Source organism: Pseudophryne corroboree, chromosome 10 (genome assembly GCF_028390025.1).
Source record: "Pseudophryne corroboree isolate aPseCor3 chromosome 10, aPseCor3.hap2, whole genome shotgun sequence".
Lineage (NCBI taxonomy): Eukaryota > Metazoa > Chordata > Amphibia > Anura > Myobatrachidae > Pseudophryne > Pseudophryne corroboree.
This window is the reverse complement of record NC_086453.1, coordinates 333,614,210-333,630,570: the sequence shown is the minus strand read 5'-3', so window position 1 is coordinate 333,630,570 and position 16,361 is coordinate 333,614,210. Positions and strand designations below refer to the sequence as shown.

At 41.3% G+C, this 16,361-nt stretch overlaps 1 protein-coding gene across 1 annotated transcript in view; it reads left to right on the top strand.

Annotated features, from left to right (window-relative positions):
* LOC134965605 (nicotinamide N-methyltransferase-like) overlaps positions 1–15,833 on the top strand; it is a 69,867-nt gene extending 54,034 nt beyond the window's left edge. The window contains exon 3 of the mRNA XM_063941949.1: positions 15,034–15,833. Coding sequence (XP_063798019.1) covers positions 15,034–15,457 — 424 coding nt within the window. The 3' untranslated portion in view covers positions 15,458–15,833. The remainder of the gene's footprint in view (positions 1–15,033) is intronic.
* The last annotated feature ends 528 nt before the right edge of the window (positions 15,834–16,361 follow it).

The window sequence follows — 16,361 nt, the reverse complement described above, 5'->3', positions numbered from 1 at the left end:
TATACAATATTATATACAATTATATATATATATATATATATATATATTAAACTCACTGGTGGTGATTATTAAACTGGTGGTCAGGTCACTGGTCAGTGGTCACACTATCAGCAACTTGCAAGTAGTACTCCTAAGCAGACAATCACAATATATATTATACTGGTGGTCAGTGTGGTCACAATGGCAGTGTGGCACTCTGGCAGCAAAAGTGTGCACTGTACGTTATATGTACTCCTGAGTCCTGCTCTCAGACTCTAACTGCTCCCCACTGTCAGTGTCTCCCCCACAAGTCAGATAATACAGTCACACTATCTATCACTTCAGCAAGTAACTACTAGTACTCCTCCTAATGCTCCCCAAAATTACTACTGTGTCTCTCTCTACTGTCTCACTCTCTTCTCTATAAACGGAGAGGACGCCAGCCACGTCCTCTCCCTATGAATCTCAATGTACGTGTGAAAATGGCGGCGACGCGCGGCTCCTTATATAGAATCCGAGTCTCGCGATAGAATCCGAGCCTCGCGAGAATCCGACAGCGGGATGATGACGTTCGGGCGCGCTCGGGTTAACCGAGCAAGGCGGGAAGATCCGAGTCGCTCGGCCCCGTGTGAAAAAAACTGAAGTTCGGGCGGGTTCGGATTCCGAGGAACCGAACCCGCTCATCCCTAGCGGCCACATGGTGAAGGGTCACACACATGCATTATCGCCAGTGCACGTGTGCAGACCTGATTGGTGCAGCCGCTGCATGCAAATGCATCGGCTGTGTCCATCTCTAAATAAGGCACTTAGGGAGCATGTACTAAGCAGTGATAAAAGTGGAGAAGTTAGCCAGTAAAGAAGTTGCCCATGGCAACCAATCAGCATTGACATAACATTTATAATTTGCATACTATAAAAATATACAGAGCAGCAGATTGGTTGCCATGGGAAACTTCTCCATTGGCTCACTTCTCCACTTTTATCACTGCTTAGTACATGTCCCCCTAAACCTTTTATTTGAATTAAACATCTTGGCCAAATACCAAGATTTCAATATCATTCATCACCTAAATCGATATGAATTCTTCTTCTCTGCTTTCCTGAAGTAGAGCAAAAATAAAAAATAAAAACTCCTTAGAGAGAGAAATTATTTTAATCTTCATAAAGTCTAAACATGAATTAAGCAAAAGGAGCCTTCTATACCCAACCAGGCTGCAGTACAAGAGAACCATTATTTTGGCTGATCATTTATTGTCCTCTTGTGATCAATGAATGAACATACCTATATGTTAGATCGATTAACATACTGCCTTATATTTTTGCCGGTGGGATTGTGCATTCTGCATAAGTGAGAACCAGAATATGAGGAAAGGATAGAATCTGCACAGAACAAACTGTAAATTAAAATGTCTGTTTCCCTGTTTACATTTATCAGAAATACTTTGTTGCTTCAAAGAATATATGTAAAACTTATAGCATCAGAAAAGTATTCTCAAGGGTCCTTCAGCCCCATGACACAAGAAGATCCCAGTAGTGCCTCTTCGTGGGCGTTAAATCTCTGTTACAGCCTGTAAGCCTTAAGAGCCAACTCAGGTTCCACTGTGCATGCATAATAATATCATTACATTGCCGCAGTTATTAGTGCACCATGGGGGTCATTCCGAGATGTTCGCTTGCTGCCGATTTTCACAGCGCAGGGATCAGTTAAAAAAACACCAAAACTGCACATGCATATGCACCGCAATGCGCACATGCGTCTTATGGGTATAAACAGCTCCATTGCTGTGCAATACTTCTAGCGAAGAATCCATTTGCACAACCGATCGCAAGGAGATTGACAGGAAGAGGGTGTTTTTGGATGTCAACTGACCATTTTCTGGGAGTGGTAGGGAAAACGCAGGCATGTCCAGGCATTTGCAGAGCAGGTGTCTGACGTCAATTCCAGGACCTCCGTCGGTAGGATCATCGCACAGGATAAGTAACTTCAGGGCTGGTCTTGTTTTGCAAAAAATGTTTTTGTACCGCTCGGCTGCATATGCGATCACACACTTGCAAAGTGAAAATACACTCCCCCGTGGGCGGCGACTATGCGTTTGCACGGCTGCAAAAAGTAGCTAGTGAGCGATCAACTCAGAATGAGGGCCCATGTACGAGGGTCTGGAGCATGACTTTTGGCTTCAAAGTACTGGAAAAGCATTCCACTTCATTCCCAGACCCACATCTGCTGATCTCACCATAGGGACCTTCCTCACCCTTAAAAACATGCCAACTTTCATCCTTGGTAATACTGTTAACTATACAGAAATATATCAGGGAACTGTTGTGATCTACTGTATATGGTGAGTCCTGCTATCCTTTCCTGTTTTCTGCTTTTGAGCAGAAACTTCTCTTTACCAAAGAATCATCATAAAGGTTGAACTGTCCTTGACTTTAGTCTGAGACTCTCAGTTATACTCCAAGCCCAGACAAAGAGCAAGTGATGGTCGTTGACTGGGAGGCAGAGCCATAACTACGTGTGTGCCAAGTGTGCCTGGCACACAGCGCAGTTGCCCTGAGGGCGCAACTGCCCTCATTCCCTAAAGTCATCAGCGGCATTGTAATGAGTCAAACTGACTCATTACGAGCCGCCTGTGTGCGTGTGCTGCCGGAGAGGAGCAGCTCCGGTGGCAGGGGAGGAGGAGGGAGAGGAACTCAGGAGCCGCAGCAGCACTATGTAATTGGTGGCAGCACCGCTGCAGCTGTCCCTCACCTTCCACATAGGCTGACCGACGCTGCTGTGAATGCTGGGATGCGCTTCCCTCATCCCAGCATTCACAGCGGTAGCAGCCAGCCAATGTGGAAGGAGAGGGACAGCTGCAGCAGCGCCGATACCAATTACAGTGCACTGCTGCGGCTTCTGAGTCCCCCTTCTTCCTACTTCTCCCCTTCCTCCGGAGCTGCCAGCACCGAGGAGCCTGACTGCCTGAGCCAGCAGAGAGATGGTAAGTATCATCTATTCTGTCTGTCACTCTCTCTCTCTCTCTATCCTTTCTAACTAATGTGTAAAATGGGGACTGGCTGGTATAATGTGTAAAAAGGGGGACGCTGTCTGCCATAATGTGTAATAAGAGAATGCTGTCTGCCATAATTTTGTGAAAGGGTGATGCTGTCTGCTGTAATGTGTAAAAGGGGGATGCTGTCTGCCGTAATGTGGGAAAATGTTGATGCTGTTTGCCGTAATGTGTAAAAATGGGAACGCTGTCTGCCGTAATGTGTAAAAATGGGGACGCTGTCTGCCGTTATGTGTAAAAAGGGGGACTGTCTGCCGTAATGTGTAAAAAGTAGTGATGAGCGGGTTCGGTTCGTCGGAATCCGAACCTGCCCGAACTTCACCTTTTTTTGCACGGGTCCGAGCAACTCGGATCCTCCCGCCTTGCTCGGTTAACCCGAGCGTGCCCGAACGTCATCATCCCGCTGTCGGATTCGGATTCTATATAAAGCCGCTCGTCGCCAGCATTTTTCACTTGTGCATTGGAAATGATCGTGAGAGGACATGGCTGGCGTCCTCTCAGTTTCTATGTTCAGGGGGCTGCAAATATCTGTGCTCAGTGTGCTGCAAATATCTGTGCTCAGTGTGCTGCAAATATCTACGTTCTCTGCCTGAAAAACGCTCCATATCTGTGCTCAGTGTGCTGCAAATATCTGTGCTCAGTGTGATAATTGCTTTATTGTGGGGACTGGGAACCACCAGTATTATATAGCAGGAGTACAGTGCAGAGTTTTGCTGACCAGTGACCACCAGTATTATACATTCTCTGCCTGAAAAACGCTCCATATCTGTGCTGCATTGTAGTAAATATAGTAGGAGTACAGTGCATAATTTTGCTGACTACCAGTACAGGTTGAGTATCCCATATCCAAATATTCTGAAATACGGAATATTCCGAAATACGGAATTTTTGGAGTGAGAGTGAGATAGTGAAATCTTTGTTTTCTGATGGCACAATGTAAACAAACTTTGTTTCATACACAAAGTTATTAATAATATTGTATTACATGACCTTCAGGCTGTGTGCATAAGGTATACATGAAACATAAATGAATTGTGTGAATGTACACACACTTTGTTTAATGTACAAAGTTATTAAAAATATTGGCTAAAATTACCTTCAGGGTGTGTGTATAAGGTGTATATGAAACATAAATGCATTATATGCTTAGACTTAGGTACCATCGCCATGATACCTCATTATGGGATGCAATTATTCCAAAATACGGAAAAATCCTATATCCAAAATACTTCTGGTCCCAAGCATTTTGGATAAGGGATACTCAACCTGTATATAATATATAGCAGTACGGTACAGTAGGCCACTGCTCTACCTACCTCTGTGTCGTAAATTATACTATCCATCCATACCTGTGGTGCATTTCAGTTTCGCACAGTTTGCTGACCACCAGTATATAATATATAGCAGTACGGTACAGGAGGCCACTGCTCTACCTACCTCTGTGTCGTCAAGTATACTATCCATCCATACCTGTGGTGCATTTAAGTTGTGCACAGTATATATATATAGTAGTAGGACAGTGCATAATTTTGCTGACCACCAGTTAATAATATATAGCAGTGCGGTACAGTAGGCCACTGCTCTACCTACCTCTGTGTCATCAAGTATACTATCCATCCATACCTGTGGTGCATTTTAGTTGTTGTGCGCAGTATATATAGTAGGAGGACAGTGCATTGCCACTCCTAGATGGGCCAGGTGTTTGTGTCGGCCACTTGGGTCGCTTAGCTTAGTCACACAGCTACCTCATTGCACCTCTTTTTTTCTTTGCATCATGTGCTGTTTGGGGACTATTTTTTAAATCTGCCATCCTGTCTGACACTGCAGTGCCACTCCTAGATGGACCAGGTGTTTGTGTCGGCCACTTGGGTCGCTTAGCTTAGTCACACAGCTACCTCATTGCACCTCTTTTTTTCTTTGCATCATGTGCTGTTTGGGGACTATTTTTTAAATCTGCCATCCTGTCTGACACTGCAGTGCCACTCCTAGATGGACCAGGTGTTTGTGTCGGCCACTTGGGTCGCTTAGCTTAGCCATCCAGCGACCTTGGTGCACCTCTTTTTTTCTTTGCATCATGTGCTGTTTGGGGACTATTTTTTAATTCTGCCATCCTGTCTGACACTGCAGTGCCACTCCTAGATGGGCCAGGTGTTTGTGTCGGCCACTTAGGTCGCTTAGCTTAGCCATCCAGCGACCTCGGTGCAAATTTTAGGACTAAAAATAATATTGTGAGGTGTGAGGTGTTCAGAATAGACTGGAAATGAGTGGAAATTATGGTTATTGAGGTTAATAATACTATGGGATCAAAATGAGCCCCAAATTCTATGATTTAAGCTGTTTTTGAGGGGGTTTTGTAAAAAAAACACCCGAATCCAAAACACACCCGAATCCGACAAAAAATTTTCAGGGAGGTTTTGCCAAAATGCTTCCGAATCCAAAACACGGCCGCGGAACCGAATCCAAAACCAAAACACAAAACCCGAAAAATTTCCGGTGCACATCACTAGTAAAAAGGGGGCGCTGTCTGCTGTAAAGTGTAAAAAGGGGACGCTGTCTGCCATAAAGCGTAAAAAGGGGACGCTGCATGCCATAAAGCATAAAACAGGGGACGCTGTCTACAGTAATGTGTAAAATGGGGACGCTGTCTACAGTAATGTGTAAAAAGGGGACGCTGTCTGCCGTAATGTGTAAAAAGGGGACGCTGTCTGACGTAATGTGTAAAAAGGGGACGCTGTCTGACGTAATGTGTAAAAAGGGGGACGCTGTCTGCCGTAATGTGTAAAAAGGGGACGCTGTCTGCCGTAATGTGTAATAAGGGGATGCTGTCTGCCGTAATGTATACTAAAGGGATGCTCTCTGCCATAATGTGTAAAAAGGGGATGCTTTCTGCCGTAATGTGTAAAAAAGGGGGACTGTCTGCCGTAATGTGTAAAAAAGGGCGACTGTCTGCCGTAATGTGTAAAAAGGGGAATCTGTCCTCCGTAATGTGTAACAGGGGCTCTACATGGTGTAGTGGCGCTACTGCGTGGCATAATTTGAATAATGGAGACTACTGTGCAACGTAGCATGAATTGGTATTATTTTGTGGCCACACCTCTTCCCCATGAAGCCACGCCCCTATATATTTTTCACACTCCTGCGGCGCACACTGTCCTTATTTTACATAAGAGGTGGGGTCACCGATGATGGTTTTTGCACGCAGCGCTAAAATGTCTAGTTACGGCACTGCGGGGAGATGGCTTAAAGTGCACAAAAAAAATTCTTCTCATGGGGTTGTTATGGTAGTTGCCTGTATCAATATAACCGGCCACATTCATAGACACACAGCCGCAGCCATAGGAGGCCACGATCAGGCAGAGAAATTGCACCTACCATGGGGTTCATGCAAGTGGTGATTGTTTGAGCACTGGTGTAATATTGTGGCATCAAAAGTAACAGTGGCAGTATTACAGCATGCAGAGAAGCTAAAAGTAGGCATATCATTCCTTGTATATTCAGATATACACAAGGAAAAAGAAAGAAAAACCCTTATCAGGCGCACTCATTGTAGGGAAAATAAAAATGTAATGAAAGTTTAAATAATATTAGCATTAATTGGTGTAGTTAAAATACAGGTCCCCTGAGAGACAGTCAAATCACAAATTAGCTGAAATAATAATATAGCCTCATGAAACTGTTAGAAAAGTAACAGTTTTAATATTTTTACTCCCATCTTGGGTAATAGGCAGCGAAAAATTAATTCATAATTGATCCTAGATTGGATTAAACAACAGCGCACCCTAATGGACAATTCTTAAAATAATGTATAGGGGTAATTGAGCAGATTAATTATTGACATCTGGAACTCCAGTGTAGACTAAGCATATAATTAGTGACAATATATAATTAGGCTGATAGGACAAATTTCTGATTTTTAACATTTCAAATCCCCTTTCAAATGCATTTACAGAGTCCGCCATTACCACCTTCCCTGGCAAGGAAGTCCAAATACTTATTGCCCTAACAGTGAAGAACTCTTTCCTCCGTTGTGTACAGAATTTTCTCTCCTCCAGCCTCAGCGAGTGCCCACGTGTCCTAAACAGAGTTCTTTTAATAAATAATTCCTCTGATAACTCTTTGTGGTGCCCCTTCATATATTTGAAGACATTAATAATGTCTCCTCTTAGATGCCTATTTTCCAGTGTATACATGTTCAACCTAGTAAGCCTTTCCTCATAATCCAGTCCCTCTAGCCATTTAATCAATTTAGTAGCTCATCTTTGAACCCTTTCGAGTTCACCAATATCTTATTTATACAGTGGTGCCCAAAGCTGAACACAATATTCCAGCTGCGGACGTACCAATGATTTGTACAGTGGCAGAATTACATCCACGTTTCTTGACTCAATTCCCCGTTTTATGAACGCTAACACCTTACTTGCCTTCTTTACTGCGCTTTGACATTGTATACGGTTATTAAGTTTATTATCAATGAGTACCCCAAATCCTTTTCCAAAACTGTTATCCCTAGACTTTCCCCATTTAATATGTAGGATGCAAGTTTGTTTTTAGTTCCAAAATGCACAACCTTGCATTTTTCTATATTGAACCTCATTCTCCATTTAGATGCCCAGATTTCTAATTTAGATAAGTCATTCTGCAGAGACTCCACATCTATTTCTGAATTAATTACCCTACACAGTTTAGTATCATCTGCAAAGATTGACACTGTGCGTTCCAGGCCTATTTTTAGGTCATTGATAAACATGTTGAACAGTAGTGGCCCGAGTACGGACCCCTGTGGTATTCCACTGACTACTGGTGTCCAGCTTGAGGACTTCCCATTGACCACTTCTCCCTGTACCCTTTTGTCCAGCCAGTTACTTATACATGTACAAACAGTTTTTCCTAGGCCAAGCTCTTTTAATTTGATGATTAGTCTGCTGTGAGGCATTGTATCGAAGGCTTTTGCAAAATCTAAATAGACCACATCCACTGCTTTTCCTTGATCAAAATTGTCGCTCACTTCCTTGTAGAAGTTAACTAAGTTAGTTTGACATGATATGTCCTTCACAAACCCATGCTGGTTCTTGCTAATAATCTTAGTGGTCTGCAGATACTCCTGTATGCTATCCCTTAGAATTCCTTCCAATATTTTCCCCACTATAGATGTCAAACTAACCAGCCTGTAGTTACCTGGATTATTTTTAGATCGCTTTTTAAATAATGGCCCTACGTCTGCTATACGCCAATCCTTCAGTACCATGCCAGATCTAATTTACCTATTGAAAATCAAATATAAGGGTCTTGCTAGTTGTGACCTAAGCTCCATAAAAACCCCCAGATGAAGTCCGTCCGAGCCAGGTGATTTATTAATCTTTATTTTGTTTAATCTCTCTCTGACTACTTCTTCAATTAAACAAGTACAGTATCTAACCACGAATCCTTACGGTCACTATCGCTATGTACTTCTCCCACTGTCAGTTCTTCTCTGGTGAACACTAATGAAAAAAATCTGTTCAGTATTTCTGCTTTTGATTCATTATCATTTAACAATACTCCAAATTCATATTTTAATGGACCTATGTTCTCCTTTTTTAACCTTTTACGGTTTATGTATTTAATAAAAAAATTAGGATTGGTTTTACTCTCTATAGCAATTTGCTTTTTGTTTTCAATTTTAGCTGCTCTTGTTGCATTTTTGCATCTTTTATTGCATTCCTTGTAGTACTGGAATGAATCCTCCTTTCCATTAGATTTAAATGCTTTGAACGCTTCTTTTTATCGATTTCAGACCTTGAGCTTCTTGTTAAGCCACTTTGGTTTAAGTTTGGTAATCCTGCGCTTACTGCCCATGGGAATAAATTTGTGAATATTGCTATCTAGCAACCCTTTTTAAGCATCCCACATTTCAGAAGTGTTCTTACCATGAAACAAAACTTCCCACTCAATGTCGATTAATGTACATCTCAGCATACTGATGTTAGCCTTCATAAAGTTAAATGTTTTTGTTGAACCCTTATAGCTATGTTTCCTGAAACTGATGTCGAATGTGATCATATAGTGATCACTGTTACCCAAAGTCTCCCCAACTTTAGTATCTGATATGATGTTTACATTATTAGTAATTAGTAGATCTAGAGTAGTTTTACCTCTAGTAGGGTCCTCGACTAATTGAGGCAAGTAGTGATCTTTTAACATATTCAAGAACCTGATGCCCCTAGCTTTAACACATGAATCGTTACTCCAATTAATATCAGGATACTTAAAATCCCCAATCACTAGGATGTCCCCCAATCCCGCAGTCCATTCGATTTCCTGCAAGAGTTGTTCTTCCTCTTGTATGCTAATATCTTGCTATTTGTAAAAAAAATTTAATCAGTACCCCCACTTGAGATGTCAACCCATAGTGACTCCACATTATTGCCTGGCTCCTCATAAATAACCTCCTTTATTTGGTTTAAGAGATGGTTTAACATAAAGACATACACCTCCTCCTCTTTTGCTTGCCCTGTCCCTCCTGAAAAGAGAATACCCCTCCAAGTTTGCAACCCAGTCTTAAGAGTCACTCCCACCATGTTTCCGTAATACCTATAATATCATACTCAGCCTTCGATGCTAACAATTTCAATTCCCCCATTTTACCTGCTAGACTTCTTGCATTTGCAAGCATACATTTTAGTTTTGTGGTTCCCTTATCCACTTGTTTTTTTTAAAGGTATCCTATCATGGTTTACTAGAGCCTCCCTAGAGTTACTCTTATGGACTGTCCTTCTCACGCCCTTTCCACCCCCACCATACTTAATACTTCCCACCTTACTCGTCTCTTTAATCCACCCAGTGTTTTGGCCTAAATTCTCCTAAATTATATTGATTAAAATCGTGTGGCTAAATCTCTGAAACATCAGCAAACTAAATTACCCCCCCCCCCCCTCCCCCAGGCTGTTACATTTGGCCCATAATGTTCATAAATTCACTAATAATTGGATTACTAATTCCAACAATTAACTGTCCCTATCTATCTAATAGTGAATTATATAAATGGGCATGAGTTCTCACTTCTCCCAGGTATTCAATTAGGGATCCACAGTCATTTTGTGTCAGGAATCTTTATTTTTAGACTTTGGATGCAAGTAATTTCCAAAATGCAGTCATCATAATTTGGCAATATTACTAACAACGCATTTCTCTGTATAAAATTGTGACATCATTTGTTTTATTTAGTGTATGCAGTAATTATGTGTTCTTGTAAAAACACTTTGCAGGTGCTGTGCTTTATCCTTAATGATGCACTTAATCTCAGAAATAATATTAAAAAACAATTCCCAGATGTCTTCCTCACCCTATATTAGCCACTTGCATTTCAAAAATACAACTATATGCTGCTATATCTTCCATATTCAACTCAGACACTAAACTCACCTGAAAATTCCCCCACATGCCCTCAAATCACCACTGGGCACAAATGCCCCCACATGCCAATCATAACTGTACATGCCACTAAATTCTGCCACTAACCCAAAAGTGCCACAAACGCTCAGAGATCCCAAATATCCTCATTGAACTGTATGAAAGAGGTTTATAAATGAAGATTTCTGATGCTCTGATCATGTTCAGCCTAAATCTCTGTTTTATAATTTATTCTATCTGTAGAGATGTGTAGTTCGGTTCTTCAGAAATTCAAATCCAGATAAATTTTGTGGATTTGATCCAAAACCCAGTATCGATTTCCTGAAGTTTTGGATTGGATCTGGATGATTTTTTTTAAAAAAACAGCTAAAACCATAGAATTTGGGGGTAATTTTTATCCTACAGTATTATTAACCTCAATAACATTCATGTCCACTCATTTCCACTCTATTCTGAACACCTCACATTATTGTTTTTAGACCAAACGGTTGCACTGAGGTAGATGGATGACTTAGCTAAGCGACACAAGTGTGCGGCACAAACACCTAGCCTATCTAGGAGTGGCACTGCAGTGGCAGACAGGATGGCACTTTTAAAAACTATGCTCCAAACAGCACATCATGCAAAGAAGAAAAATAGGTGCAATGAGGTAGCCGGATGGCTAAGCTAAGCGACACAAGTGAGCTGCACAAACACCTGGCCCATCTAGGAGTGGCACTGCATTGTCGTACAGGATGGCAGATTTTAAAAAATAGGCCCCAAACAGCACATGATGCAAAGAAAAAAAGAGGTGCACTGAGGTAGCTGGAGGGCTAAGCTAAACATGAGAAGCTGAGCCACCAGTCATGAACATAGGCCAAGGCCTTAGCCTTTCCTTGCCACTTCGTGTAGTGAATGGCATATTGCCAATTTTACATTTCTCATCAGATAATTTCTTTTTTTTCTGATTATTAATTTTTGCTTCTTGGATTTTCCATACCCTCTATGACATTAAACATCGGCCTTAGCAAACAGCGTTGATGGAATTGCATCATCAATGTCATGACTGGTGGCAGCAGCAGCTTCATCACTAGTACTAGGAACTGGAAGTGGTTCCTGATCTTCCAGTATTTTTTCCTCCAAATTGTTCTCCATTTTACAGGACAGCACCCCTTTATTATTACAGCACACAGAACTGTACCCCTTTATTTTCACAGCGCCCCTGTATTCTTACAGCATACAAGACCAGTGTAATTTATTTTAACAGCAACAGCACCTCTAAATATATACAACCTACAGGGACAGTGTAATGTTATTAAGACATCAGCACCCCTATATTTCACAGCATACAGGAGCAGTGTGCTTTTAATTTTTAACTGCCCCCAAACCTTTATAGCAGACAGGACCAGTGTAATGTTGTTAAGAAATCAGCAGCACCCCTATATTTCACAGCATACAGGAGCAGTGTGCTTTTAATTTTTATGACAAAGCAAGGTTTATCCTGCACCAGACTAAATATAATTAATTGACTAAATAGTGATAACCAACTGAACAAAAGAAAAAAGAAAAAATAAGGCCCCCATGGGCAACTATTCTAACGTTGGAGGTGCTCCAAGGAATAATGTACCAGATACACATTGATTTAGTGGATGTGGAAGAACCCACATCTCACCAAAAGAAAAGAAATTCCTTTGTTTGGAGCACTCTTTTAAATAATCTATATGAATTGATGAAAAATTACTTTATATTAAAACTTAGCTTTTATTATTCATTACTTGACTAAAAAATGAAAGGGGTATACTATAAGTATCAATTAATGAATCCCTTTATAAACAGTGGTAAAAATCTATAAATGGGAGCAAATACAGTCGTTTTTTATAGTGATGTATTTTGCTCAAAAATAAAAAGGACAATGATAGTAATCTATCAGACTATTCAGATAGACAGCAGTAGTGATATTTTTTACTCACATATAATCAGAAAATTCATTAATCTTTTTGAACTTTAAATATCACAAATAAATTCAGACCAATTATATGCGTCTGGATTTTATCAAGCGGTGTAAATAATGCTAGAAAACTTCTTTGGATCAGCTTCTCCCCACCCTTCAGTCAAGCTTGTGCACAAAAGACTGATGCCTTTTCCATAGAGATGGAACAGAAATGTTATCCATAACTGTGTTAGTAAATAAAGAATACATGGTTGCAATTTGACTTCTTAAACAAGAACCTGATACATGTTGTATCAAAATTGTATGGAACGGGTGCTGGTGCATAGATAGCCACCTTGTGTTAGGGCCACATTCCAGTCACAGTGTAACAAAAACATATGAATCAATCAGCACATAATCACATTTGAAAAAAAGGTATCAATATACATTACAGATCCTGTACTCTTTAGTAATTGTCCGTATTCTGGAATCACATTACTGCATATAGGCAAAATTTATATTGTGATATAACAAAAGAGAGGGGGGGTAAAGAAAATAAGTGTAGACACTCTAGTAAACTGATCCCATCTGCTGTCCGACCTCATCCAAGAGCGGAGGAAAGATGAGAGTGGGACCGTCGGCTGTGCCGTGGAAGTATGAAAGACAGGCACACTGGCTGAAGACCCCGTCGTGGTGTTAGGTAGGCCCTGATGCTGATGAGCCTTGCAGGGTCTAAATGCGCCACTTGGGACAGAGCCAGAGTCCGAAATGAAAGGAAAAATAATAAATAGTGAAAAATTAAATTTATGCTCTCAGCTAAAGTTATGAGAGATAAGATCAATAAATCTTTTGTTCTTTAGAGCAAGGTTTAAATTTAAAATTTAGACTGCAATTGCCCACATCTAAATTGCTCCTAAATTGATAATATTGCTATTAGAGACTGATTTCAATATATATCCTTGTGAGCACAGACTGAATAATATCTCTGATATTAGTGTATCCACGTTTGTTACACCTTGCTCATTGCCATATTTTTCAAAGAGGTTTATACCTATTGCAAAAAGAAAAGAAAAACATACATTTGAGAATTCCTAACAAGTGAAAGCTGAAGAAAAAGGATAGTAGGCACTCCAGTTCACTGATCCCATCTGCTGTCTGACCTCATCATTAGAGCGGAGGACAGATGAGAGTAGGATCGTGGGCTGTGCCGTGAAAGAAGAAAAAGGCGGATGGCAACTTGAGAAACCGTAAGTGGTGTTAGGCGGACCCTGATGCTAGATTGCCTTGCAGGGTCCGGATGCGCCACCGGAAACCAAATGTCCATCCGTGAAGGGAAAGAGGGGAAAGGAGAAGATATGGGGAGTACCGGATTGTTGTATCTGAAGCGCAAATCGCTATATGTCACCGCTGCTGGCCGCGGTGTCTCCGTGTTCAGTTGATCCAAGCCGCTCGATTACTTGAAGCTGCTGCTGCTGATCACGGTTCCCCCGGATTGTTGTATCTGAAGCGCAAATCGCTATAAGTCACCGCTGCTGGCCGCGGTGTCTCCGTGTTCAGTTGATCCAAGCCGCTCGACCGTTTGAAGCTGCTGCTGCTGATCACGGCTCCCCCTGCAGTGAGGAGACTGTGCGTAGGGCCGTAATTAGGACGTACGTTTCACCACCTGGGCTTGCTCACCTTGCCACTTCGTGTAGTGAATGGCATATTGCCAATTTTACATTTCTCATCAGATAATTTCTTTTTTTTCTGATTATTAATTTTTGCTTCTTGGATTTTAATTTTTAACCAGCAACCAAACTGTTATAGCAGACAGGGCCAGTGTAATGTTAATAAGACATCAGCACCCCTATATTTCACAGTGTCCCTGACCTGTGTACAACACAGTGACAGCCAGGACAGCAACACACATGTACAACTGCAGCACCTGGCAGTAACACCAGTGACAGCCAGGACAGCAGGGATAGCCAGGTCAGCACTCCTAATACAGCAAAGCTACACTACTAGACTGCAGCAGCACCCCAACAGAGCACACACTAACCCCATGCCACCACCCACAGAGAGGTCAGTCTCCCTCACTCTCCAAGTGCGGAGTGAAAATGGCAGTGACACGCGGCTGTTTATATGGGATCCAAAGCCCGCGAAAATCTGACAGAGGGAGGATGATGTTTTGCCTCGTTCTGGTTTCTGAGTCTTGTGGGAAATCCCGAGCTGGACTCAGATCCGGGCTCGGGACATGATGTGCAATAGGGTTCGGTCCCTGAGGAGCCGAACCAACTCATCCCTAATTTTTATCAATAATTATTGCTTTTTTAACAATTTTTAAACTGAACCAAAAACTGAATCCGAACCAAAACCCAATGATATCTCTAGTTTTAAGCCGAGAAAAAGTCTGAGCAATACAATAAAGTTGTAAGAAGCTTAGTGTCACTGAAAATATAAGGTACCCAAAGGCCACTACTGCCATTAAAAATGCACACAGAAGATTAAAGGGGTGTCTCATTAAAGGTTCCGAATATAACTGAATCTCCACCACCTTTAAGGAACCCTTCCAGAAAACAGATAATGCCTCCCTAAATGTTCCCGTCCCACCAATTGAATCTCAGTTTAAAATCTGGTCTACACAAAACTACTGTCTATGTTATTTCTTGTGTGCATGCATAGCTAGTAATACATCCAAATTAACCTTATTGTCATTGTATATTTCAGTGACCTGTTTCAGGGCGAAGATATTACGTTGAAGACAGCAATTGCAAACATCATGAAATGTGACTTTGAAAAAGAAAATCTGACAGACCCGGAGGTGCTTCCACCTGCAGACTGTGTGATCACTGTGTGGCTGCTGGAACTCATCAGCAAAGACCAAGATGTTTATAGAAAGAATTTCAGGAAAATTGGGAAGTTATTGAAACCTAAAGGAAACCTGATAATCATTGCGATGTTAAATACAACTTATTTAACAGTTGGGCAGGATAAGATTCATGTGTTCAAACATGATGAGAACTTTGTCAAACAAGTTTTCACTGAAGAAGGGTTTATTATTGATCACTGTGCAGTCAAGAAAAGAAATGCAGTGAGTGACCTTTGTGATTATGGTGCAATTTTATATATTGCAGCTCACAAAGAGAATTAAGGGCCTGGTTCTGAGTTGCATGCTACGTTGATGTTGGGTGGTGCAGCTGAGCAATTTCTTTTCCCTGTGCATGCATCTAAATTGAGCACATGCATCCTGATTGTGGGTATACAGGGCCACAGTAGTGATTTTAGATGCATACATGCAGAAGTATATATAAAGCTTCTTTGTTATCACAGCTCAGAGATAATTACAAACAAAGGAAACATAACTGTAACAGATCTTCCTATAAATTATTAAAGTGTTAAACCTTACCAAAAATAATTCCAATATATAACTGTAAATTTGTTGACCTTATTGATGTTAAGACCTGGTTAACATAAAGTAATTAATCAATGTTTGCAGCTTACGCTTTGATTAAAGAGCCTCAGAATCATTTGTGATCTGTGTGTAGTTCTGTCAGCCCACCAAGGATCATTGCTGTAATTCTCTCAGAAAACTCACATTTACTACAACATCCAACATATTTTATCACCCCACCAATTTTTTTATTTGACATAAGTATAAGGATAAGATGAGACTTGATGCCACAGATAAGAAGAGGGATAGTTATAACTGTTTGTGGTTTACTTTAAGGTAACTTTATAACATTTTTCATTGAACTAATTTGGAGCAGGAGAGGTGAGAGAGTGCCTGGCAGGGCAGCGCTGTGTGCACTTGGCTTGTGACACTCAGAACCTGACAACCTTGTCACAACACAAGAACCTGCAATCCACACATGAACTTCAAATGGTCATTTACATGCAGAGTCAATCTATGGAGTCCTACTACAGAGTATAGAAAGAATAGTCAGGGAGAGAGTAACCTGTATGGGAGGACGTTTCTCGCCCAATCAGCTGTGGGCTGGGTGTGATAGACCTGCCGCTAACCCAATGAGAGCTCCTAGCCACACCCAGCATTAGGA